This window comes from Cryptotermes secundus, unplaced genomic scaffold (genome assembly GCF_002891405.2).
Source record: "Cryptotermes secundus unplaced genomic scaffold, Csec_1.0 scaffold661, whole genome shotgun sequence".
Classification (NCBI taxonomy): Eukaryota; Metazoa; Arthropoda; class Insecta; order Blattodea; family Kalotermitidae; genus Cryptotermes; species Cryptotermes secundus.
In genome coordinates, this window is record NW_019745089.1 from 465765 (window position 1) to 491560 (window position 25796).

Consider the following 25796-nt stretch of genomic DNA (forward strand, 5'->3'; position numbering starts at 1 on the left):
ACATAGAGTAATCTATGTTGATAGATGTATAATTAATGTGTATTATCAATTTGACACCTGATTATACACATGTATGTAGAGGCATCTCTTTTCGTAAATGTATACGGAAAATATATGACCTTTTTATATATCAGTATTATCACTTAAAAGAGGCGTCTCTAATGTATTAGTACAGGAAAATTTTATGATCTTTGACGCTTCGTTAGAGACTGGTACATAGAGGGGCTCAGGTTGGTAGAAGAATATGAAAATATTATGAACTTTTTCACGCCTCTTTTTATACTTGTACAGAGAGATGTCTATACATGTACTAGAATAGGCAAAATGTATCACCTTTTTGAATACTACATGTACACGTGTACAGAGGCGTCTATATAGATACTAGTATAGACAAAATGTATGACCTTTTAACGTGCCAGTAAGTACGTGTTCAGGGAGGCGTTTATGTAGTAGTATATGCAAACAATTGAGTTTTTACACATCATTATATACGTGTGCATTGAGGCGTCTATATAGGTACTTGTATAGGCAAAATGACCTTTTGACACCTCAGTAGAGACTTGTACAAAGAGCCGTCCATATATGTAGAAGTATATGAAAAGTTTATGTACTTTCTTACGCCTTATTATATACGTGTACAAAGAAGTACTATATATATAAGTATATACGAACTATACTATACGTATATCTATACGTATCTATACTATATCTATATGTACTATACTATAAGCAAAATGTATGAATTCTGACACCTCAGTAGAGACGTGTATAGAGAGCCGTCCATATAATTAGTAATATATGAAAAATGTATTACCTTTTTCAATCCTATTTATACATGTGTGCAGAGAGGCGTCTATATCGGTAGTCGTAAAAGCAAAGTCTATGTTCTTTGACGCCTCAGTAGACACTTGTTCAGAGGGGCGCCTATATACGTTGTAGTATAGGCAAATTGTATGACATTTTGACGCCTCAGTACAAACTTCTACAGAGAGGCGTCTTTTAGGTACCTGTATAGGCAAGGTGTATAAGATTTTGACGCCTCAGTAGAGACGTCTAAAGTGATGCGTCTATGTAGGAAGTATTGTAGGCGAAGTGTAGGAACTTATGACGCCTCAGTAGAGACGTGTAAAAAGAGGAGTCTGTATTGGTAGTAGTATAGGCAAAGTCAATTACTTTTGACGCCTGAGTAGTGACGTGTACAGAGAGGCGTCTTTATAGGTAGTAGTATAGGAAATGTGTTTGTGCTTTTGTCTTTCCAGTAGAGACGTGTACAGTCAGCCCTCTATATAGGTACTAGTATTGGCAAATTGTATGATCTTATGAATCATCAGTATAGACGTTCACAGATAAGCGTCTATGTAGGTACTTGTTTAGGCAAAGTGTTAAGTTTTTGACGCCTTAATAGAGACGTGTAGAGTCACGCGTCAATATAGGTCCTACTATATGCAAAGTGTATATTCTATTGACTCCTAAGTAGAGACGTTTACAGAGTGGTGTCTAAGAAGGTACATGTATACACAAAGTATATGAGCTTTTGACGCCTCGGTAACGATATGTACAGTGAGATGTCTATATAGGAAATAGTATAGGAAAATTATATAACTTTTGACAACCCAGTAGTGACGTGTACAGGGAGATGTCTATATAGGAAGTAGTATAGGCGAAATTTATGACAATTGGACGCCTCAGTAGTGACGCGTACAGGGAGGCGTCTGTATAGGTAGTAGTTAGGCAAAGTGTATGAAATTATAAACGCCACAGTAGTGACATATACAGAGAGGCGTCTGTATAGGTAATAGTATAGGCAAAGTGTATCATCTTTTTGACCTCTCAGTAGTGACGTGTAAATGGAGTCTTCTATATACATAGTATTTTTGTGCTAGTGAGGTGGGACTAAGTGCCTTGTACTGCGGCCACTTCTGGCCTATTGTACCAGCCCCAGATGATAGGTGAGGGTGATTGTAGAGCAATTGGTGGAATGAAGATTGACAGGGAGAACCGAGGTACTCGGAGAATACCTGCCCCAGCGCCACTTTGTCTAACACAAATCTCTCTTGACCAGCCCATAGGTAGAAGTATACGCAAAGTGTATGACCATTTGACGCCTCAGTAGTAATTTGTACAGAGAGGGGTCTATAAAGACAGTAGTATAGGTAAGTTTATGATCATTTTGACGCCTCGGTATTGACGTGTGCAGAGAGGCGTCTTAAAATGTAGTAGTATAGTCAAAGACTATAACTTTTTGACTCTTCATTAGTGAAGTGCAGCAAGATGCGCCTATATAGGTAGTAGTACATAGGCAAGTGTAGGCGCTCTTGTCTCCTCAGTAAAGACGTGTACAGGGTGGCTCCTATGTAGGTACGTGTTTAGAGAAATTATATGAGCTTATGAACCCTCATTTGTGTCGTTTACAATGAGGCGTCTATATGTAGTATAGGCAAATTATATGTCCTTTTGACGCCTCAGTAATGACGTATACAGAAAAATAAGTAATAGTGTATAAAGTGTAGTCTTAGCTTACATTCGTGATCGACATGAGACATCCCGTACGAGAGTCGGAGAGCAAAGAAATGTATTTGGTCGCTCTAGTGTGAAAAGTTGGTCGTACGGCAAAAACTCATACGGCATTTTTTTGTACGACAGATGTATATATGTGTTCCTACACAAAGAGTATGACTTGGAAGCCTCAGTAGAGACTTGTACAGAGAGGAGTTTATATATGTAGTAGTGTAGGCAAAGAGTGTGACGTTTTGAAGACTCAGTAGAGACTTGTGCTGAGAGGTTTATATAGGTAGTAATATAGGAAAATTTTATGAAATTTTGACTCCTCAGTTGTGACGTGTACAGAAAGGCGTCTTTATAGATAGTAGTATAGGGACAGTGTATGAACTTTCTGACGCCTCAGTAGTGACGTATAAATGGATATGTCTTGTAGGCAAAGAGTGTGACGTTTTGAAGACTCAGTAGAGACTTGTGCTGAGAGGTTTATATAGGTAGTAATATAGGAAAATTTTATGAAATTTTGACTCCTCAGTTGTGACGTGTACAGAAAGGCGTCTTTATAGATAGTAGTATAGGGACAGTGTATGAACTTTCTGACGCCTCAGTAGTGACGTATAAATGGATATGTCTTGTAGGCAAAGAGTGTGACGTTTTGAAGACTCAGTAGAGACTTGTGCTGAGAGGTTTATATAGGTAGTAATATAGGAAAATTTTATGAAATTTTGACTCCTCAGTTGTGACGTGTACAGAAAGGCGTCTTTATAGATAGTAGTATAGGGACAGTGTATGAACTTTCTGACGCCTCAGTAGTGACGTATAAATGGATATGTCTTGTAGGCAAAGAGTGTGACGTTTTGAAGACTCAGTAGAGACTTGTGCTGAGAGGTTTATATAGGTAGTAATATAGGAAAATTTTATGAAATTTTGACTCCTCAGTTGTGACGTGTACAGAAAGGCGTCTTTATAGATAGTAGTATAGGGACAGTGTATGAACTTTCTGACGCCTCAGTAGTGACGTATAAATGGATATGTCTTGTAGGCAAAGAGTGTGACGTTTTGAAGACTCAGTAGAGACTTGTGCTGAGAGGTTTATATAGGTAGTAATATAGGAAAATTTTATGAAATTTTGACTCCTCAGTTGTGACGTGTACAGAAAGGCGTCTTTATAGATAGTAGTATAGGGACAGTGTATGAACTTTCTGACGCCTCAGTAGTGACGTATAAATGGATATGTCTTGTAGGCAAAGAGTGTGACGTTTTGAAGACTCAGTAGAGACTTGTGCTGAGAGGTTTATATAGGTAGTAATATAGGAAAATTTTATGAAATTTTGACTCCTCAGTTGTGACGTGTACAGAAAGGCGTCTTTATAGATAGTAGTATAGGGACAGTGTATGAACTTTCTGACGCCTCAGTAGTGACGTATAAATGGATATGTCTTGTAGGCAAAGAGTGTGACGTTTTGAAGACTCAGTAGAGACTTGTGCTGAGAGGTTTATATAGGTAGTAATATAGGAAAATTTTATGAAATTTTGACTCCTCAGTTGTGACGTGTACAGAAAGGCGTCTTTATAGATAGTAGTATAGGGACAGTGTATGAACTTTCTGACGCCTCAGTAGTGACGTATAAATGGATATGTCTTGTAGGCAAAGAGTGTGACGTTTTGAAGACTCAGTAGAGACTTGTGCTGAGAGGTTTATATAGGTAGTAATATAGGAAAATTTTATGAAATTTTGACTCCTCAGTTGTGACGTGTACAGAAAGGCGTCTTTATAGATAGTAGTATAGGGACAGTGTATGAACTTTCTGACGCCTCAGTAGTGACGTATAAATGGATATGTCTTTATATGTACTATTATAGGCAAAATGTATGACTTTGACACCTCAGTAGAGACGTGTACATAGAGGCTTCTATGTAGGTACGTGTATAGTCAAAGTGTATGAGATTTTGATGTCTATGTAGAGACCTTTACAGGGAGGCTTCCATATAGATGTTGTAGGCAAAGTGTATTACCTTTTGACGCCTCAGTAGAGACATGTACAGGGAGCCGTCTATGTACTTTATAAGCGTTTGAAACTTAATTTTTGACGGGTACAGAGAGGCTTCTATATAGGTCCTAGTATAAGTAAAATGTATGAGCTTTTGTCTCCTCAGTAGAGAAGTGACCAGAGAATTGACTATGAAGGTAATGGTATAGGCAAATTGTATGAGGTTTTGACGCCTCCGTCGGGACTTTTATAGAGAGCCGCCTATATAAATAGTATGGGCAATATTTAGGGCCTTTTGACGCTTCAATAGAGACGTGTACAGTGTGGCGTCTATGTAAATACTTGTATAGTCAAAATGTATGTGCTTATTATGCCTCAGTAGAGACGTGTACAGTGAGTCGTCAAAATATTTATTTTTATAGGCAAAGTGAATAAAATTTTTGACGCGTCTATATACGCCGAAATATGGGCAAAATTAATGAACTTTTTGACGCTTCATTACATAATTGTATAGGGAGGCATCCATATATGTACTTGTATTCGAAAAAAGTATGACCATTTTACTTCGCATTAGAGACATGTACTGTGAGGCATCTATATAGGTAGTAGTATAGGCGAAGTTTATGACCTCTTGAAACCTCGGTTTTAGACACGTACAGAGAATCTTATTTATAGATAATATTACAAGTAATCTATTTGACGCCGGTCACGGTAGCCGAGCGGTCTAAGACATGTACTGTTTTCGATCGCTTGGTAACCGGGATCGTGGGTTCGAATCCCACTCAGGTCATGGATGTTAAGTTTGTGTACATGTAGTAGCCTTGCGACGAGTTGTCCACCCGCCGAAGGAGTCCTACCGAATGTATAAGATCTAGAAAAACCGAAGTGAACGGAGAAGTTCACTAGGCCCACTGGGGCTGTCGTACCAAGGAAAAAAAATCTATTGGATATTTTTGACGCCTCAATATTGACCTGTACAGTATGTACCTGTATGTAAGTAGTAGTATAGGCAAAGTGAACGTACTTTCTGACGCCACATTATATACGCGTACAGGGATTCGTCTATACTCGTATAGGTTCTTGTACAGGCAAAATATATGAACTTTTGAAGGCTCATTAAAGACGTGTACAGAAAGACGTCTATATAGATAGTAATATAGCAAATTGTATGACATTTTTGACGCCTCAGTAGTGACGTGTAGAGAGAGGCGTCTATATAGTTAGTAGTAAAGGCGAAAGGTATTAACATTTGGAGGCCACATTATAGGTGTACAGTAAGGTGTCTATGTGGGTAAAATGTATGAGCTCTTGAGGCCTCAATATAGACGTTTTCAGAGATGCCTTTATGTTTGTTGAAGTAATATAGGCAAATTGTATGACCTTTGATTTCTCAATAGAGACCTGTACATAGAAGCGTCTATATAGGTAGTAGTATAGGCAAAGTGTATTACCTGTTTGACGCCTCAGTATTGACGTGTACAGAGAGGTGTCTATATATATAGTAGTATAGGCAAATTGTATGAACTTTTGACGCCTCAGTAGTGACGTATACATTAGGGCGTGTATATAGGTAGTAGTATAGGCAAAGAATGTATCCTTTTTGACGTCTCAGTATTGACGTGTACAGAGAGGCGCCTGTAAAAGTAGTAGTATAGGCAAAGAATGTGACTTGTTGAGGCCTCATTAGTGATATCTACCGCGAGCCGTCTATATAAGTAGTAGTATACGGAAAGTGTATAATCCTTTGGCTCCTTAGTAGAGACTTGTACAGAGTAGAATATATATGTTGGTAGTAGTATAGGCGAAGTGTATGAGCTTTTGAAGTTTCATTTGAGACGTGTACAGAGTGGAGTCTATAAATGATGTAGTATTGACAAAATATATGACATTTTGACGCCTCAGTAGAGATGTCTAGATAAATTCGTTTGTATAGGTAGTATTATATGCAAAGTGTATGAACTTTTTGACGCATCTTTATATACGTGTACACAGAGACGTCTATGTAGGTAGTATTGAAGCCATAATGTATGACTTTTGTCGCTTTAATAGGGACCTGTAAAAAATTCTTCTGTATAGGGTGTACGAGTAGAATACGCTAAATTTTCGACCTTTAGACGCCTCAGTAGACACCTGTACAAAGAGCCGTCTATGTGGATGATAGAATAGTTAAAGTGTTTGGAATTTCTGTAGCTTCAGTAAATATGTCTACAGAGAGGCGTCTATATAGGTATAATTATAAAGAAAGTTTACGACTTTTAAGACTTCAGCAGAGTGTGGTGAAGAGGCGTTTATGTAGGTGGTAGGTTAGGCAGAGTGTATAAGGTTTTGACGCCTCCGTAAATAGGTTTACAGAGTGGCTTCTATGTAGGTACTAGAGTTGGCAAATTTTTTGATCTTTGTCGCCTCAATATATAAGGGACCAGAGAAATATCTAAGTATGTACTTGTATAGGCAAAGTATTTGAGCCTTGACGCCTCCGTAGATACGTTCACAGAGAGCCTTCTCTATCGGAAGTATAGGCAATGTGTATGGCCTTTGGACTCATTAGTAGATTGGCATCTATGTAGGTGCTTGTATAATCAAAGTGTATGTGCTTATCACGCCTCAGTAGAGACGTGTACAGTGAGGCGTCAAAATATGTAGTTTTAATAGGCAAAGTGAATGAAAATTTTGACGCCTCAACAATGACATCTACAGAGCGGCGTCTATATAGGCCGAAGTATAGGCAATGTTTATGCAATTTTGACCCTTCATTATATGTGTATAGGAAGGCGTCTATATATGTACTTGTATTCGAGAATGTATGACCTTTTGACGCCACATTAAAGACTTGTACTGTTAGGCGTCTCAATGTGTAGTAGTATAGGCTAAGTTTAAGATCTTTTTGAGCTTCAGTTGTGCCGCGTACAGAGGGGCGTCCATATAGGTAGTATTATAGGCAAAATGTATAATCTTTTTCTGACGCCTCAATATATATGTGTACAGGGAGGCGTCTATATACGTAAGCCTCAGTAAAGACATGTACAGTGAGGCGTCTGTAGAGGTTGTATTATAGGCAAAGTGTATGACATTTTTAACGCCTCGTTATATGTGTGCACAGGGAGGCGTCTATGAAGCTACTAGAATATGTAAAACGTATTATCTTCTTGACGCCTCGGTAGTAATGTGTAGAACATGGCGTCTATGTATGTAGTAGTATAGGCAAGTTTTTGTCCTTTTCACTGCTCAGTACCGACGTGTACAAAGATGAGCCTATATAGGTAGTAATATAGGCGAAGTTTTTGACCTTTTGAAGCATCAGTTGAGACATGTACAGAGAAGCTTATTTATAGGTAACACTAGAGGGAATCCATTTGATATTTTTGACGCCTCAATATTGACCTGTACAGACCTATATAAGTAGTAGTATAGACAAAGTGAATGAACTTTTTGACGGCACATTATACTATACGTGTGCAAGGATGCGTCTATATAAGTACTTGTATAGTCAAAATATTAAACTTTTGAAGGCTCATTAGAGACGTGTGCAGAGAGACGTCTATATAGGTATTAATATAATAAATTGTATAGTAATTTTGATTCCTCAATAGTGACTTGTAGAGAGAGGCGTCTATATAGTTAGTAGTAGGGGCAAAATATATCCACATTTCGACGCCTCATTATACGAATACAGCAAGGCGTCTATAAAGGCACCCTTATATGCAAAATATTTGACCTTTTGAAGCCTCAGTATAGACGTGTTCAGAGATGCCTCTACGTTCGTAGTAGTGTAGGCAAAGTGTTTGAACTTTTGACGCCATAATAGAGACCTGTACAGAGAGGCTTCTTTATAGGCAGTAATACAGGCAATGTGTATGATCTCTTTGGCGCCCCTTTTTGCACGTGTACTTGAAGTCTTCTATATGTGTATAAGTATTGGCTACATATACGATATTTTTTACGGATCAGTAGGGACGTGAACAGATGGTCGTCTAAGTAGGTAGTGGTATAGGAAAAGTGTATGACCTGTTTGACGCCTCAGAAGTGATATGTACAGAGCCGTGTCTATATATATATATATATAATAGTATAAGCAAGGTGTACGGACTTTTGATGCCTCAGTACAGACGTGTACAGAGAGGCGTCTATGTAGTTACATGTAAGTCTAACTTCACAAGTATTTGACGCCTCTATAGTGACGTGTACAGAAGCGTCTGTATACTAGTATAGGGAAATTGTATGAGCTGTTGTTGCCTCAGTAGAGTCGTGACCAGAGAATTATCTATGTAGGTACTTGTACAGGCAAAGTACTGTATATGAGCTTTTGACGCCTAACTTGAGACCTTTACAGAGAGCCGTCTATATAGGTAAATAGGCAATATTTATGGCCTTTTGACGCCTCACTAGAGACGTGTACAGAGTGGCGCCTATGTAGGTATTGTATAATCAAAATGTATATGCTTATCACGCCTCAGTATAGACGTGAACAGTGAGGCGTCAAAATATTTATTTTTATAGGCAAAGTGAATGAAAATTTCGACGCCTCAATAGTGACATGTACAGAGAGGCGTCTAATTGGCCGAAATGTGGGCAGAGATAATGAACTTTTTGGCGCTTCATTACATAAGTGTATTGGGAGGCGTCTATATATGTACTTTTATTCGAAAATAGTATGACCTTTATACGCCGCATTAGATCATGTACAGAGAGGCGTCTATATAGGTAGTAGTATAGGCAAAGTGTATGATCTTTTTGAGCCTCAATAGTGACGTGTATAGAGAGACGTCCATATATGTAGTAGTATAAGCAAAATGTATAAACTTTTTGACACCTCAATATATACGTGTACAGGGAGGCGTCTATATACGTACGACTCCGTAGAGACGTGTACAATGAGGCGTCTATATAGGTTGTATTATAGGCAAGGTATATGAAATTTTTTACTCCTCTTTATATGCATGTACAGGGATGCGTCTATAAAGCTGCTGGTATAGGCAAAGAGTATGATCTTCTTGACGCGTCAATAGTGAAATATATGGAAAGGCGTCTATGTAGGTAGTAGTATAGAAAAGGTGTAATGACTTTTTCACGGCTCAGTACTGGCTTGTACAAAGAAGCGTCTATATAGGTAGTAGTATAGGCGAATTTTATGACCTCTTGTAGCATCAGTTGAGACATGTATAGTGAAGCGTCTTTTTAGGTAATACTACAGGGAATATATATAATCTTTTTGACGCCTCAATTATGACCTCTACAGAGAGGCGAATATATAAGTAGTAATATAGGCAAAGTGTATGACATTTTTGACGCCTCATATATACGTGTACAGGGATGCGTCTATGTATAGGTAGTGCTATAGGCAAACTGTATAAGGTTTTGATGCCTCAATAGTGACGTGTACAGGAAGTCGTCTATATAGGTAGTAGTATAGGCAACGTATATATCCTTTTTGACGTCTCAATAGTGACGTGTGCAGGGAGGCGTCTGTAATGGTAGTAGTATAGGCAAAGCGTATGATTTTGAGGCCTCATTAGTGAAATCTACCCCGAGGCTTCGATATAAGTAGTAGTATAGATAAAGTGTATGAACTTTAGACGCCTCAGTAGAGACGTGTACAGAGCGGTATGTATATACATAGTACTACAGGTGAAGTGTATGACTTTTATAAGTTTCAATTGAAACGTGTACAGAGTAGGGTCTATATACGTAGTAGTATTGACAAAATGAATGATTGATTGACGCCTCAGTAGAGACATGTACATAATGTCCTTTGTATAGGTAGTATTATATGCAAAGCTATGACCCTTTTGACCCCTCTTTATATACGTGTACACAGAGGCGTGTATGTAGGTAGTATTAAAGCCATAATGTATGACTTTTTTCGCTTTAATAGAAACCTGTAAAAGTGCGTCTTTATAGGGAGTAGAATACTCAGAATTTTCGACTTTTAGACTCCTCAGTAGACACGTGTACAGAGAGTCGTCTATGTGGTTGGTAGAATTGTTAAAGTGTATGGACTTTCTGTAGCCACAGTAAGAATGCGTACAGATAAGCATCCAAATAGGTAGAAGTGTAAAGAAAATATATGACTTTTAACACTTCAATAGAGAATGGTGGAGAGGCGTCTGTATAGGTAGTAGTATAGGCAAAGTTTAAGACCATTTTGACGCCCAATTATACACATGTACAGAGAAGCGTCTATGTAGGTAGTAGTATAGGCTAAGTGTAATAAATTTTTGACGCCTCATTATACACGTGTACAGTGAGGCGTCTATATGCCTATTTTTGTAGGCAATAATTATTACCTTTGATGCCTCAATAGAGACTTGTACACAGATTCGTCTATATAGTTAGTATTAAAGGCAAAATATATTAACTTTTTGACGTCTCATAAACGTGTACTGGAAATCATCTATACAGGTAGTGTGGGCAAAGTGTCTGAACTTCTTGACGCCTCAGTAGAGACGTGTACAGAGAGTCGTCGTATAGGTTAATTGTATGACCATCTTGACGCCTCAGTAGGGAAGTGTACAGAGAATCGTCTATATAGGTTCTATGGGCAAAGTGTCTGAACTTCTTGACGCCTCAGTAGAAACGTGTAAAGGAAATCGTCTATATAGGTTTTGACGCCTCTGTAGACATATATATATGTGTGTGTGTGTTGAAGTATAAGGGAACGTGTATGAAGTTTTAACGCCTAAATATAGACTTGTAGAGAGGTGTCTATAGAGATAGTATTATAGGTAATAGTCACGAATCTTTGACGCCTCAGTAGAAACCTCTTCTTGGAGGCGTCTATATAGACAGCAGAATAATCAAAGTTTATGACCTGTTCTTCAAGGGCTTGTGAGACGATGGGACAAGTGCCTCAGTGTACAGGGAAATTATGTTGAGAACTAATTTAAATTTTCTAATCAGTGTTCTTATTTGTTTAATTTCTATATCCATTTGTAAGTTACTTATTGACTTATCCTTATATATAGGAGAGGAAACCACGTTTATGAAACCTCTCCTTTCTGTTGTATTCCGCCTTTTATAGATGACTGTATTCTTAGCGTAGAGTAACATATTGGCTTTGAGATTACTGTTCTTGCAGCTTGTATAGACTACTTTCTTAAAATGTACGGTAGTCTAGATGGAGTCGTCTGTATACGACTGCATGTCGTTATAGTACAGTCTGTATAGACATCGCTGTGTACAAGTCGCTTTGTACGTAAGGAGACACCTCTCCCCGTATCTACTTTACAACTTGCATAATCATCTTCATGTCTGTGTCCATAGTACGACTATTGTAATACATACGGAGACGAATCTGTGCATACCTGCATTACAGCATGTATACATCAGTCTGTATATATTTCTACGTCACAGTATAGGTGAAGGTAAACACATTACTGACAGGAGTAGTAGTAAGATGGTTGAGACATGTCTAAAGAATGGAAGATAATGCAATTCCAAAGAGAATGTTAAAAGGAAGACTATATTCCAAAATAAGAAAAGGAACGATGTTGACAACGACCTGAAGAAGATAAAGATGAAAGGCTGGATAGAGAAGTCGAGGAACAGAGAGCAGTGGGGACTTGTTGTACAGGTGGCCAGGGCTCACCCAGAGCTGTAGCGCCGAATGGTAGGTAAGTACATAAATAGGTAGGTATGTAATAGAATTCGCCTATATTGAAGTGTCTTACACGCAATTCTGCAGAAGTCATTACAGATGCCTCTCTGTATATCCGTATAACAGGACGTGTGATCTTTGATGCAGACGATTTCTTACTTGCCCCTATCAAAGCCACTATTTTCAAGTCGATTACAACATATATCAGCGTGTCTATATGCCTGTGTTAAAGACTACATTTACGCCTTATCATATCCATATCTAAAAACCAGCCCTCATTTGGGCCTAGGCCTACCTCCATCAAACTCTCCGTTTCACTTCGGTTTACTAGATCTTACACATACGGTAGGACTCCTTGGGCGAGTGATCGGCTCGTCGCAAGGCCTCTACCTGTAGACAAAAACAGAAAAATGCACACAAACATCCATGCCCTGAGTAGGATTCGAACCTACGATCCCGGCTTCCGAGCGGGCGAAGACAGTGCATGCCTTAGACCGCTTGGTTACCGTGACCGGCAGACACTTCTCTATACAAGTCTGTATTGATACATGCACAGAAGTCTGTCTGCATGCTTACATAGACAATAATGTGTACAAATATATAATAATGCATAAGACACGAGTCTTTATTTGTCTATAACATTACCTTTGTAAATGCGTCTATAGAGATTTCCTTGGCACATCATGGCGTCTTCCCTCTGTCCTTCATTTCATCCTGGAGTGTGTCTGTGTAGCAGAGTTCTCCTTCGTACTTACCTCCATGCAGCTGTTGAGACGCATCTGTACACAAACCTGTATTAGTACATATATGAATACCTGTCCACGCCTGTATTATAAGCAGCTTGGTCAATAGATCTGCATAATTTAACTGTATGTTGGCTTAACTCATCCTACTTACGGCAACAAGAACCTAAATAATTACATATTATTTGTTCATTTGTAATGTACTTAACCCTGGAATCAATAACTCAGACTGTTCAACACAAAGATCTCATCAAATCCGCGGACACTATGTTTTGATTTCAGTTTATTATGACATTTTTTACTCGCCGCACTCCTGGCATAAGATGTAAAACAGAATTTATATTACGTTTTAATTCCTTGATTGCTTGTAGGAAAGCACTGCCCTTCACCGAGCAGCTGTTGCTCCAATTACGGCACGATTCTACCAGAGTAACGATAAAGTTTGGGTATGGGCTGTACTTCTGTCAACGTCACCGGCGCAAGAGAATGATGGATTAGTCGTGCCGGTCAGGTTGGCGAACCAGAATAACCGCACATTTCGATCCCCCCTCCTGCTCCCTCCCTCTCTCTTGTACCCCTTCACGCTAGACAACCCGACTACACATTTCCCATTTTCACCAAATAATGACAGATTTCAAAGCCGTATCACAAAACTCCTGTACCCTAACGTAACTTGCTCAGCCGACTCTGAACCATATTAACCGACCAGAGAACTTACTGGTTTGTCTTAGTCCATAATAATGCTAAGAATACTGTCTTAGCTTGAACCTAGTTTTCCTTACGACATGACGCCCTAACGAAATACATTTTAGTATAAATACAGGGTGGGACATATTAGTCTAGTATAGATTAACATGCCCAAGATGCAAAATATCCCGAATTGTCCCAGTTTATGATATAACCCTTAGGCTAGCCTGCGTCAGAACAACTCACGCTGCCCTAATCTACATACGAGGAAGAGTCAGTAAATAGACCAGGAATACATATAAAACGTAAAACATGTGACATTCGAATCTGGAAAGAAACTTTAGTTCTCGATATATACTCCTCCAACACTGATACACTTGTCCCGTCGCTTTGCTTGTGGGTCGAAACCCGCAGCATAGAAGTCGTTTGACTTTTATCTCAGCCACGATCTCAACAGGACGACCTGGTCGGAAATCATATGCGACTTTCGAGCGTCTTGAGAGAATTTCTCGACCCAATTGTGAACCGCTTTACGCGACAAATACTTCTAGCCGTAAACGGGAAACATTTCCTTATAAATGTCCTTTGCATCGAGTCCTTCTGCCCATAAGAAACGCACAACAAAACACTGCTCTTTGATAGTACACTCCTCAAGCACGGTCGCCATTTTGATTACTGAAACCAGCTTCTGCAACCTAGACTGGCATGAGGCTGGACTGTGCTACTACATACTTGTAGAGATAAATACAGAAAACATATAGTCCATTACAACTGTTATACCTCTATTTGTGGCCTGTTTCCTAACTCTCCTTCATATATTGTTACATATCAGGCTGTCATGGAAGAGTCTACTTTGCCTTAGCCTAACATAGGTTAGAATAGTCATGTTATGTCAGAACCCAGCTTTCTCCAGGAGAAGCCGCCGAGCATTATATGTTGTTCCGTGTTAATACATGCCAGCTGAAAACATATTATGGCATGTAGACCCGTTGCTGGGCAAAAGCCGCGGCTTCACAAACAAGCGTGACAATATCATCATCAACATAAACCTCGGGACTTGGGCAGCATTCATGTTTTGAATACACTTGTATGAGAATAAAAGAATGCAAGGAAAGAATACATGCGGATACATTCATAATGAATATAACATGGAGAACAGGTTCACATTATAGAAGATATACAGGAACAAATATTGTTGTCAACACATTTATTACCGACATTTAAGAATACAAAAAGCATTTTCAATTGTATTGTTGTGGCACTTTGTCCCTTTTACAGCTATGTTGTAAAATAGTGCATGGTATAGTCTTTATTTCTAGAATTTCTTTAATTGTGTGATATGTCTAGATGATAAACATGCAAAATTAAATAAAATCAACATTTTTCTCGACATTCACGCTTTTAGTGTTAACATTCATCCATGTTTTTACATTTACAGTCATAACTTTTATATATATATATCTCTCTCGTTTCTGTTAGCAACAGGATATCTCTGACTGGTGCCAAAGTCTCTCTCTTAGAGGTCAAATTAAATATATTGCATAATAACCAGAAGTTTCTTAAATGTGATCGAATTTGGTAAGATTTTCACATAGTGCAATAACTAAAAACATAAAATTACTTAAAATAAAATGTTAATATTCCATCATTTAAGCCTCTATGTAAAGGATGCATAGATCTACTGCTGTAGTGTTTTCCTTTAGGAACGGGGTTCAGTAAGGAGACGTGTGTGCATGTATATATATATATATATAAGGGGTGGGCCATGAAATCCGGCCCTTGCCCCACGATCTTCAGTGATAGGAGACATGGATGCTCTGCCAGTCAACTCGGACCGGCCCACAACGCATAATTCAAGCTTGGGCTCTCTAGAGGACTCACTATAATTTCTAGATAGCAACTTTAAGTAAGAATCCCTTGTTTCTAGAAAATACACGCCGATATAAGTACCTCGTCGCTATGCGATGCCCTTCGCTCTTACACTGTGCCGCTGAAGTTACTTTCTTATGGTCCTAGTTGGCGCTGACAGACTAAAGTAAGACAGTAATATACGAAAGCATTATCATAGATTTATTAGAATAAAATGTAAAGTTGTCCTTGTGCGAAAGTAATTAAGCACTAGCCATGTGGGTGTATGGGGGAGTATATGTATAGATCCATATTTTCTTGACCTCAGCACTAGTTGGAGGTGAGTGGTCAGCCTTAGCCCATGCCGCTTTACCCCCGGGGAAAGAGCCCGCGGTACCCATTGGCAACGAATACGTGGAAATTGGGGAGTTCCCGCAGCGACAAATCGTAGCAACGAATTGTCGTTGAGTAACAACGGACGAGACGAAACACGTTACCGGTGTATTCTATAAAGAGCGTTCCCGTAACAACGGACTGCCTGAACAGCGGTAACGGAACCGTGAGGAATGGTGTCCGGTATCCGGTCCGCATAACCGCTATATAAGCAGAGCTTACGGCACGTACAGAGCATTGAGTACTGAGAACGAGACAAACTTGGGATAGCCGCCGCCAGAGACCGTTGAGATGCAACCACAGCCAAGGATAGTTGAGACATCGCATTGGAGTATTGGGCCAGAAGTCAAGTGATACTGCAAGTGGTGATAATTGTAAAGTGTGTAAGAGTGGGTGTCCAATAAAGATTCGCTAAATCCGAGACCCACGTAAAGTTATTTGTCGCGTGATACACCCAACAGGTGACAATATTAATATTATCATCCCATCTACTTCTAGGTCTCATAAAAGGGTAGCATAAATTTCCATGCGCTCTGCATTCCCTGCCGATCCAATCTTAGTTGATTTTGTCACCGTAAGGATCATCGTAATTTGAATATCGACTCTTGGTCACATAAATCGAGGGTGAATCTAAAATATTATGATGGTTCTCACTAGGCAGTTCCGTTTAGTCTGGAACTAAATTAATCTCTCCATTTTATTCTTGGTCGTAACAAATATCGTTTGGTAGTATCTAAAATTGTTCTAGAATGCAGACTTATATATAGAAAACACCATGATGAGGGACGTTTTAGAGTTCTACACTGACACATACGTATTAGCATAACGAAAGCGATTATGCAACTAAGACCTTTTTGCACCAGTCAGAAAATGTGCTACAACAGATAACTCCAATTATGAAAAGGAGAGATGTGATATAATGACACATTTCATTTTATACAAATATTAACGTAATATGAGTGAATCACAAATATCTATAAGTTTCAGAGTCAAAATAGTAGGCCCTAGATATACATAAAACATATTTAAAATATTATTTAGATCAGTACTGAAACCACATGACTTCTAATTTTTACTATAAAAAGTGATTATATCCTTTGTATCTTTAACCTTTTTTTTCCAGGAAAAAGATCAAATGGAATGGCCAAATTATGACATTTATTTACAAACAATAATATATTGTATCCATATGCAATAAAACACTGAAATGAATATCGCAAATATTACAATAATGGGATAATATTTAAGTAGCAACCCCGAAAACTAATGAAACAACATACAGCATAGAAACCAGCTGCGGAAAATAAACAGCCATCTTTACTCCAATTTCACAAAAAAAAAAAAACATTTATTTAATAATACTGACTAGTAACTACATTGTAGCATTTCCACTGCACCTGATTGTCACGTGGCAATGGGAGAAACCGCGTTTCTCTCGTTTCATATTGGGTAGTATATAAGGAACGACAAATTAAGTCGAATTAACACGGACAAGCTGACGCAGCTCATCCGAAGTATGTCGACTTTTAAAGAAACTTGCCGCATTAAGAATTCAATCAAGGAAGAGGACTCTACGTGACATGATGTCAATCGAAATGAAATAAATAAAACAGGTACTGACACGGGTATCTAAACGCAATAGCCATTGTGTAATTCATTTAAAAAGCATTCACCATTTACGCTAATCGTACCAGTATTTGAAGCATTATCGACGAACAAAATGCCACATTTTCAGAACAGGATAATTATAACCGGAATTTACACACAAAAAGTCCCACAGTGTTTTCGTCATGACGCCTAAGACACTCTGTGATTACAAAATTTGAAAGTAAATATACATTACAGATTATATAAAGCGTGTAGAGATCAAACTGTTATGCTAATATCTTGCAATATTAGAGCCATGCGTCTGTCAACGGCAGTCCATATATAATAGGTGTGCTGACATACAGCTCTGGCCTTCTTCGATATAAAATATTTTATATTTAGAATAACTTAGTCCTGCAGATGCAAAAGTAAAATAATTATGGAGAGACAGATTCCTTCATCTTTAACACATTCCATTGTTAATCACATTAACACTTATTAATAAAAAGCCAATTGTTACCATCAGTGAAACTCAAACACAGAAAGTTATTTATAATCCTATAAAAGACTATAGGCATGTACACACTCCTTAACATTGTCATTAAACATTATTAATAAAATAATTAATATGACAGTTATAATGATACCTAACAGAATTAAATATTTTCAAAGTGGAATCAAACAGCATTTCCTACGACAGAATAAAAATTTTCATTATCAGTTTTCTTTTTGGATTCGAAGTTCTCATGGGACTCGCTATGAAGATTATTATATTCTCCGTGTAGTCTGGTTTTATCGATGTTTAGGAGGAACACGCTGTGTCCGCCTTCGGCACTGGACAGTAAGTGAAGCAAGCAAAAATCAGCGTTCTGCTTGTTGGTTGCTTAATTGACTTACCCTTCGACCCTGAGGATGGAAGCAGTACGTACCTTCGAATCTGCAGTAAAGTTCTATAAGATTACAAGGAGCCGCATGCCAGAAGACAGTATCTGCGGTGTTATATTTGTGAATAAATTTACCACTTAATCGTACAGTCGAATATTGTTATATTCTGTTTTGTTTTGTAGAGTTGCATCAACATATGTTCAGGTTAACTGATCAATACTTTGTTGAATATGAGATTCTCATAGAGGTAATTATGAAAAATATAGTCTTCTGGGTTGTAAAACTGTGCAATTCGGAGAAATCTCGACGTTTCGGAGCGATATATCACTCCCATATTCACGGCCGAAGAGTAAGCCAAGCAAGAAACCAGCAGAAGCAGGCGATAAGCTGATAGTGTCTTTCCTCCTTGGATCGGCCTCTGCCAGGCCTGATGTTAGATGCACTGTTCACCCAAACTTGCCGCCTGCTTTTACTGGTATCCCTGCTTCGTGGACCCTTCTAACCTGAAGACCGAGGCGATATATTCCTCCGAAACGTCAAAACTGTAAATGTAATAATTATAGTAAACAAACAATGTTTAATGACAATGTAAATTATCATCAGTGTTTTATTGCCTGAAAAGGGCAGTCTTTTCTTTCTTTTAAATGTATTTAAATTACTAATATGCAGCACAAGAATTTAATTCAGAAAATATTTGTTTTTATATTCATCAAATATGATAGTTTCTGCTAAAATAAAGTAATTTTCCTATGCTATCTAATGCCTACCAACCCCTGTAGTTTCCAACAGCTGCACAGTCACGAAGTTTAAATAGCAGAGAGCAGGTGAACAGCAATTATTATGCTTCAGTTTCACATAACTGCATTAGTAAAGTACTTGACTTACGAAGGATTTGAGGTTTTCACACCTGTAGTTACGAAGAGTTCTATCTTCTGGGATACAACACTATGCAGTCCGTTGAAAGTCAGAGGACGTTTCAGAGGAATTTACTCTTCAACCCTGAAGATGGAAGCGATATGTTCCTCCAAAACGCTGGCTGATTTTCAACGGGCTACATCGTATTATAACCTGAAAGATAGAAGGCTACTTGATTTAAGATTATCATTAAGTACTACGGACATCAGTTTCGATTTTCACAATAATACTGGTTTCCTTATTTTCATTTTTCATCCAGTGCGTTCAAGGAAGCCCAAATTTGATATTAATCATAACAAGGAACAGCAGTTCAGTGGCGACTCATAAAATAACAAACGTTGAATGAATTGTGATGTTTAATTTCGAATTCGTGCATGTTTAGTATTACTTACTGCAAAGAAGAATTCTGTCAAATACAACTGAGTCAGCATCTAGAAATTAACGTCTCAATAATGTCGTAAGAACTAGTCATCAGTGATTATGTAATTAACTCTTGATTTATAAGTTAAATTATTAACAGAACACTGCCTGAGGATGGATGCTTAGTAACACGAATTTTTCATATTTTGGTCAAATTTATTCCATTAAAAGATAAGTAAGGTGTTAGAAAAGGTAAAGCTATCCCTGTAATAGGCCGTTGTGAAACGTTGAGGTTCCCACATATTCTAGACAATTGGCTCACAGATGGTGGTGAGGTCAGCCTTATGCGCCGGCCAACCTTACCCCGCCGGAAAATTCCTGGTACTCATTTCTTGTAGAGGCTGAGCCGACATCACGGCTATATTACGGCTGAAAGGAGTAGATAAATTGAAATATACAGTGTCCTCATCGGGAATCGAAACCGCGTCCTTCTGACTTGTAGCATTTTCTTTATTGCTAGTGGGGTGGGACTAAGTCCCTTGTACCAGCCCCAGATGATAGGTGAGGGTGATTGTGGAGCAATTGGGGGAATGAAAATGGCAGGGGAAACCTAAGTACTCGGAGAAAACCTGCCCCAGCGCCACTTTGTCCACCACAAATGCCACTTGACCAGACCCGGAATCGAACCCGGGCCGCCGCGGTGGGAAGCCAGTGACTAATGACTTGTGCTATGGCGCGGCCCGACTTGTAGCATAGTGCCTCAACCAACTACACTACTGCCTTCCTATCAGTAAGGTATAATCATGTGTAAATTTAAATTCACGCAAAGAATATGTACCAAACACCAAGAAAATAATTAGGATAATTTATGTAATTATGAACACAGTAAACTGTATCTTTTGAGAGATAAGGTGGGTTGGTATGGACTGGATCGATCCGGCTTAGGTTAGGGTCCAGTGGATGGCTCTTGTGAACACGGCAATGAACCTTTGGGTTCCATAAACTGTTGGGAAGTTCTTGAGTGGGTGCGCACACATATGGGCTTCTCAAGAAGGGCTCAGCTCCATGAAATTTGTTATGAACACGGTTGTTGAAGACCTATAGAAGTCTTAACATTCTACAGTCTGTCAAAATAGAGATGTTTGTAGGCGCAGTCCCCCCCACTCCATCGCTCTGTGAGCATATTTCAAGGCTCACTCCTTACCCCGCTTTACCTTCCTAGTTGCGTCTCTATTCTGACACAGTACAGCGACAAATAAATAAAATACAAATTTACGAGAAAACATTGCTAATGTTTCACATAATTTTACATCGTGACTAAAGTAAAGTTATCCCTGTGCTTAATTAAATATACATCATGAAGACTTACTAGGGGAATGGAGGTAGGGTTCCATCATTTTTGTCGTCGGCACTAGATGGAGTTTAGTGGTGAGCTTGAAGCTCCTGCTATTCTCACCCCGGGGAAAGAGCTTGCAGTACCCAATGTGTAAGAGGCCGGATCAGTCCCAGAGCCGGTTTAGATGCTGTGGAGTAGAGAAAAATGTCTTGCCTCTGCCTGGAATTGAACCCCGGCACTCCTGCCCATAGTCCGATTGAGGTATCCCGGTTCATTATACTCTTACTGGTTTCCAGTATTTTCCGCCATTTAAAATTATCTGGGATACCATCTTGTTAACATCTGCTCTAAGTCACTGTTGACAAATAAAGAGTGTTGTAACAAAAACGATAGAAATATAATGATTAATTTTGGCGTTTCAAAGTTTAACTAGAGACAGATCGGAAGATTGCGTTATTATGAGGATAAATTACTTATATATATTATTTACTGCTCAAAGTACAGTGGTACGAGTGAATGTTATTTTCAAAATCACAGGAACCTGCAGGGCAGAGATTAACGTTTCCTTAGACACTACAAAAGCCACTGAATATATCTGTACAACTTGCCACTGAGTACCACAAAACCAGACATAAATACACGAAATTAAAATTAATATGGGCAAACGGATTACTACGAGTCGCCACTGAATATGGAATGTCGTTAGACCTCGAAGGAGGATCTCTTGACAGGTTTCACATTAATTGATCACTGAAATAGGATTCCAATGGCAACATCTTAAGATAATAATAAATATAAGAATAATAATAAAGGTTACGATAATTATTCGCAGAACTCTCGTAATTGTTGTAATGTCTTTCTGCATTCAGATTTTTTCACTTCTTTATATAGAGACATATCTAGGCGTGCGCAATTGAGGAAGATTGTCAACAGAATATTTAAACTGTTCTCATAAATAACTTATCACTGTTAAGTAATAATCTCTGATTTCAGAAAAATATTTAAGTTTTACACGAGACACCATTTTCTTTTAAAGTTGTTTTATTTAGTTTCCATCAAAACACATATATGATAAATGTTAGTAACAAAAGTTCATAGGAAGTAACTTTAGTATAAGGACTCTTACCCTTTTATTACAACTGATGGCGAACTTACTCTTCAATGCTATGATTCATTGGAATGTTCGCTTTTGAAAGTAGTTTAAGAAAATAAAAAGCATTCAAGTGAACAACAGTTGACCTGTCGCGAAACTTCTGTCACCCGTTTACGCTTGCTATACTGTCACAACCATCACTGTGAAATGATTCGTGGAGATGAACCTGTCTTTAGCATGAAACGTTCACCACAAAGTACGTTTTTATGTTCCTAAGATAGAAATTTATTACAGAAGTTTAACTTGTAACTTCATGTATCCATACACACACACACACACACAAATACACACACTACACTTTGAAAGTACCACATTACAACCCAAACTCACGCACAGAATAGGCCAAATTTAACACGTTAGAAACTTATATCAGCCATCTCTGACAAATCAGTTTATTTCTTATTTATAATAATGTTAATCTATAATTTCACACGAAACCATCAAAATGTCGTACACCTAAAATTGAGCTATTTCCATTTTTAATTTTCTGGAATTTATAACTGTATTTCATTTATAATAACTAAGTTATTTTTCTCAGTACAGTGTTGTCCTGGCGATTATATCCTCGCTATATGTATTTCTAAATTTCACATAATTTACTATCTAAGAAAAAGAGGGATATATAAGCAAAGTAAACTCAGTGCAAAAGAATTGATTAAAATTTCTCGTTTCTGTAATATATTTACATTTAAGTGTGTGCAGAAGTATTGGGAGACTTGAATATTATTCTCTATTCACTACTTCATGATGATACAAATGTGACTTTCATTCATTCATTCATTCATTCATTCAGTTTTGAATTCAGTGCACACACAATCAATCACACATAAGATTCGTGATAGAGAACGCATATTGTATATTACTTCTTTGTTCAACTTCGCCGTGTACACTTCTGACTGGTTTGGCAATAAATGTTGCATCCCACCCACACGGCGAGAAAGACACTAAAGTGAATGATCACACGAGACGTGAAAAATAGTTATATCTTATTCATCAACATCACTATCCTATGAAGAACACGATAGATTATTAAATTAAACATGTGATTATTTTGACGTATGAGGAGATGGAGAAGAAAACTATTGGCACAGGTTCAAGTGAAGTCTACATCTAAAATAAACGACTCAGCATTCTCCAGTTTAACTGTTCCTTCCATCAGAATATTTTGCAGTGATCTTCTTTGCTTGATGTGGAGGTTAACTGTGACATCTCAGTCCAGAGCACTGCTTCATGTATGGACACCCCCAAGGTTCTTTCTTAGGAACGCAGCCGGTTTGGCAAGGAAAGAGGAGGTTAGAGAATTTACTTTCTGAACTTAAATTTAAGGCTGTTTTTGCTGAGAGAGACAACTTATTTAGAATACAAGAATATTTTTAAATACTTACAATGCGATATTATTAATAACTGGTATATTTCTTCCTTTTCTTTAATTTTGACCTTTTTAAAAAATGAGAGAGGCTGCAAATGTCTCTGTCTTACCTCGTTTCAACGGGTGTCCTGGGTTCCATTCTATGAAATACGCCAGAAACTTAATTATTAACCACCGGAGATTGAAAAGTGAAAAATACTCATTAGGTTTCTGGCTGATTTCTCAATATTGTAATGAAGACAGCTGAAATAACGCATTATTAATTCCACTCAATGCTCAGTTTGTGCAAAAAGTCAGCTAGAAACCAAATAACAATCTTTGTTTTTCTTACCACTTCTGTCGCCCTGAACTAAACTGACCGTGATATCACACGAATCTCAATATGATGTCGGTTTCCACTTTCTCACATCAGAGCACATACATGTGGTAACACCAGGCATATAGATTGCATCTTATTATATCTTCTTCGCAATTTTTAAGATTTAAAACGTAATTTATACCCTTTCATTTTAAAGTATTCGATGTGACACGTGGACCACTTCTACAAACGATGAGCTAGTCCTTGAATTTTTTCATGTGCATTTTAAAATTAATTGGATAAATAATTTATACTTTGTCTGCATTTTCTTCTATTTGCTCCATAAAACAAGGACAGAAAGAAATGCATTCACAAAAAAAAACCGACATTTCCTACTCCCATTTGAAGAACTGTTTTGAAGGCCGTTAACATTGTCATCTTCCAATGGTCCCACAAGACAATGGTTTCGCAATTCTGCCTTTGTTTTGAAAGGCATAGAAATTACCGAGGGCCTTTGATATTTCTTACGACACTGTTATGAGGACTCCTACCACAGAATCTTCGAAGTGCCTTTCGTTTCGATAAGACCCAAAGATATTTTGATATTTATGAACAAAGTGATATACTTCCATACACCCGTCACTTACTTCTGTTCTTCAGTTACCTAGCCATTGGCAGGAACATAACCAAGGTTCTTCCTCTGGAGGAAGAGATGGATCTCTCCGAACCGTGGACGATCCGTTTCGTGTCTCTTCCAGCACTCTCCCATAAGGTCATAGATCTCACGAGGACATGCAGGGGGACGCGAGAGGTACCGCTGCAGGCCATCGTTTTGGTACCAGTGGTTACAGTTCTCTATAACTTGTTCGTTAGTCAGTTCGGCGAACGGTTGCTGGCCGCATAACATCAGAATCTCCCAAAGTGTCACAGCAAACGACCACACGTCACTCTTGGTACTCTGTTTGCCCTGTACCATGACAAAAACAATCTTGTTAGTAAGAGGGCATCAGGTTATCAGGTGTGATATGCACAGTTATAATAAAAAAGGTAAAGCTATCCCTGTAACAGGCCGTGAAGGCCCATAGGGTTGTAAGACGTTGAGGCTTTCTAGACAATCGGTTCATAGATGGCAGTGAGGTTGTCAGCCTAACGCGCCGGCCGCGCTTTACTGCCCATGAGTAATTCTTGGTACTCATTTCTGTTAGAGGCTGAGTCGACCCCAGGGCCATAGTGTGGCTGGAAGGATTAGGTCACTTGAAATATAATCCAATGACCTCATCGGGAATTAAATCCTCGACCTTCCGACTTATAGCATAGTGCCTCAACCAAATACGCTACCGCGTGCTTCTACAAATTTATAATATACAGAATAATTACAAATGAAATAAACAGGTTCAAAATATGACAGCAAGTAAACTGTCTACAAACAAAAACAAAACAAACTCCGCGATTTTAGTCCGCAAGCGAACTATACCGACCGCGCGACCGCCGCTTCTCGGCGAAGTTTAGTACCAAATTTTGCGGATAGAGGGTGTCGCGTGGTCAGCGCAACGAATCCCCACGGCCGTTAATTTCGGTTTTCCCTCATTTATCATGACGAGGCTGAGTGGACCCCGTTCCAGACCCACTACTTATAAAAAAAAAATCTGGTAGCGCCGGGAATCGAACCCGGATCTCCGAATATGTAGCCAGGAACGCTGACCACTAGACCACAGAGGCGATCAAGTCAACTGTCTTCATAATATTTATGTACATAAACACTCCCAAGTTTCCTGCAAACTTCGCGGATACCCAATGTGAGTCACAAGGCAGACGTCAGTCCAACAGTCCAGTTCTTTCCAGACACCTGTCAGCAGCGGTAACGACTGGAGATCCTTTCCCTTGTCTTTGGTTTTAAACTGCGTAAATCGCTTTGTGGTGGCTCCTTCTGGTAACGTTTCCGGAAATCCCACTCGTGTAATTGTAACAGAATTCATCTTCGCGTACCGAATAACATAGAGCTTCGCCATTTTCGTAACAAGCGCGCCTCTAGCGGATAGGAAGAGAATCATGTTTCTGGCTGGTATTAGAAAAAAGAAAACCTTGTTCCTATCAGCTATCTATCTCTCTATGTGTCATCTCGGCGAAATGAATTAGTA

General features: G+C 38.6%; 1 protein-coding gene across 1 annotated transcript in view; it reads right to left on the bottom strand.

Annotated features, from left to right (window-relative positions):
• Positions 1-20519: 20519 nt before the first annotated feature.
• Positions 20520-25796, bottom strand: part of LOC111874945 (epithelial discoidin domain-containing receptor 1) — a gene marked incomplete at its 5' end in the record, with an annotated part of 554089 nt that continues 548812 nt past the window's right edge. The window contains 1 exon segment of the mRNA XM_023870830.2: positions 20520-24625. Coding sequence (XP_023726598.1) covers positions 24323-24625 — 303 coding nt within the window. The 3' untranslated portion in view covers positions 20520-24322.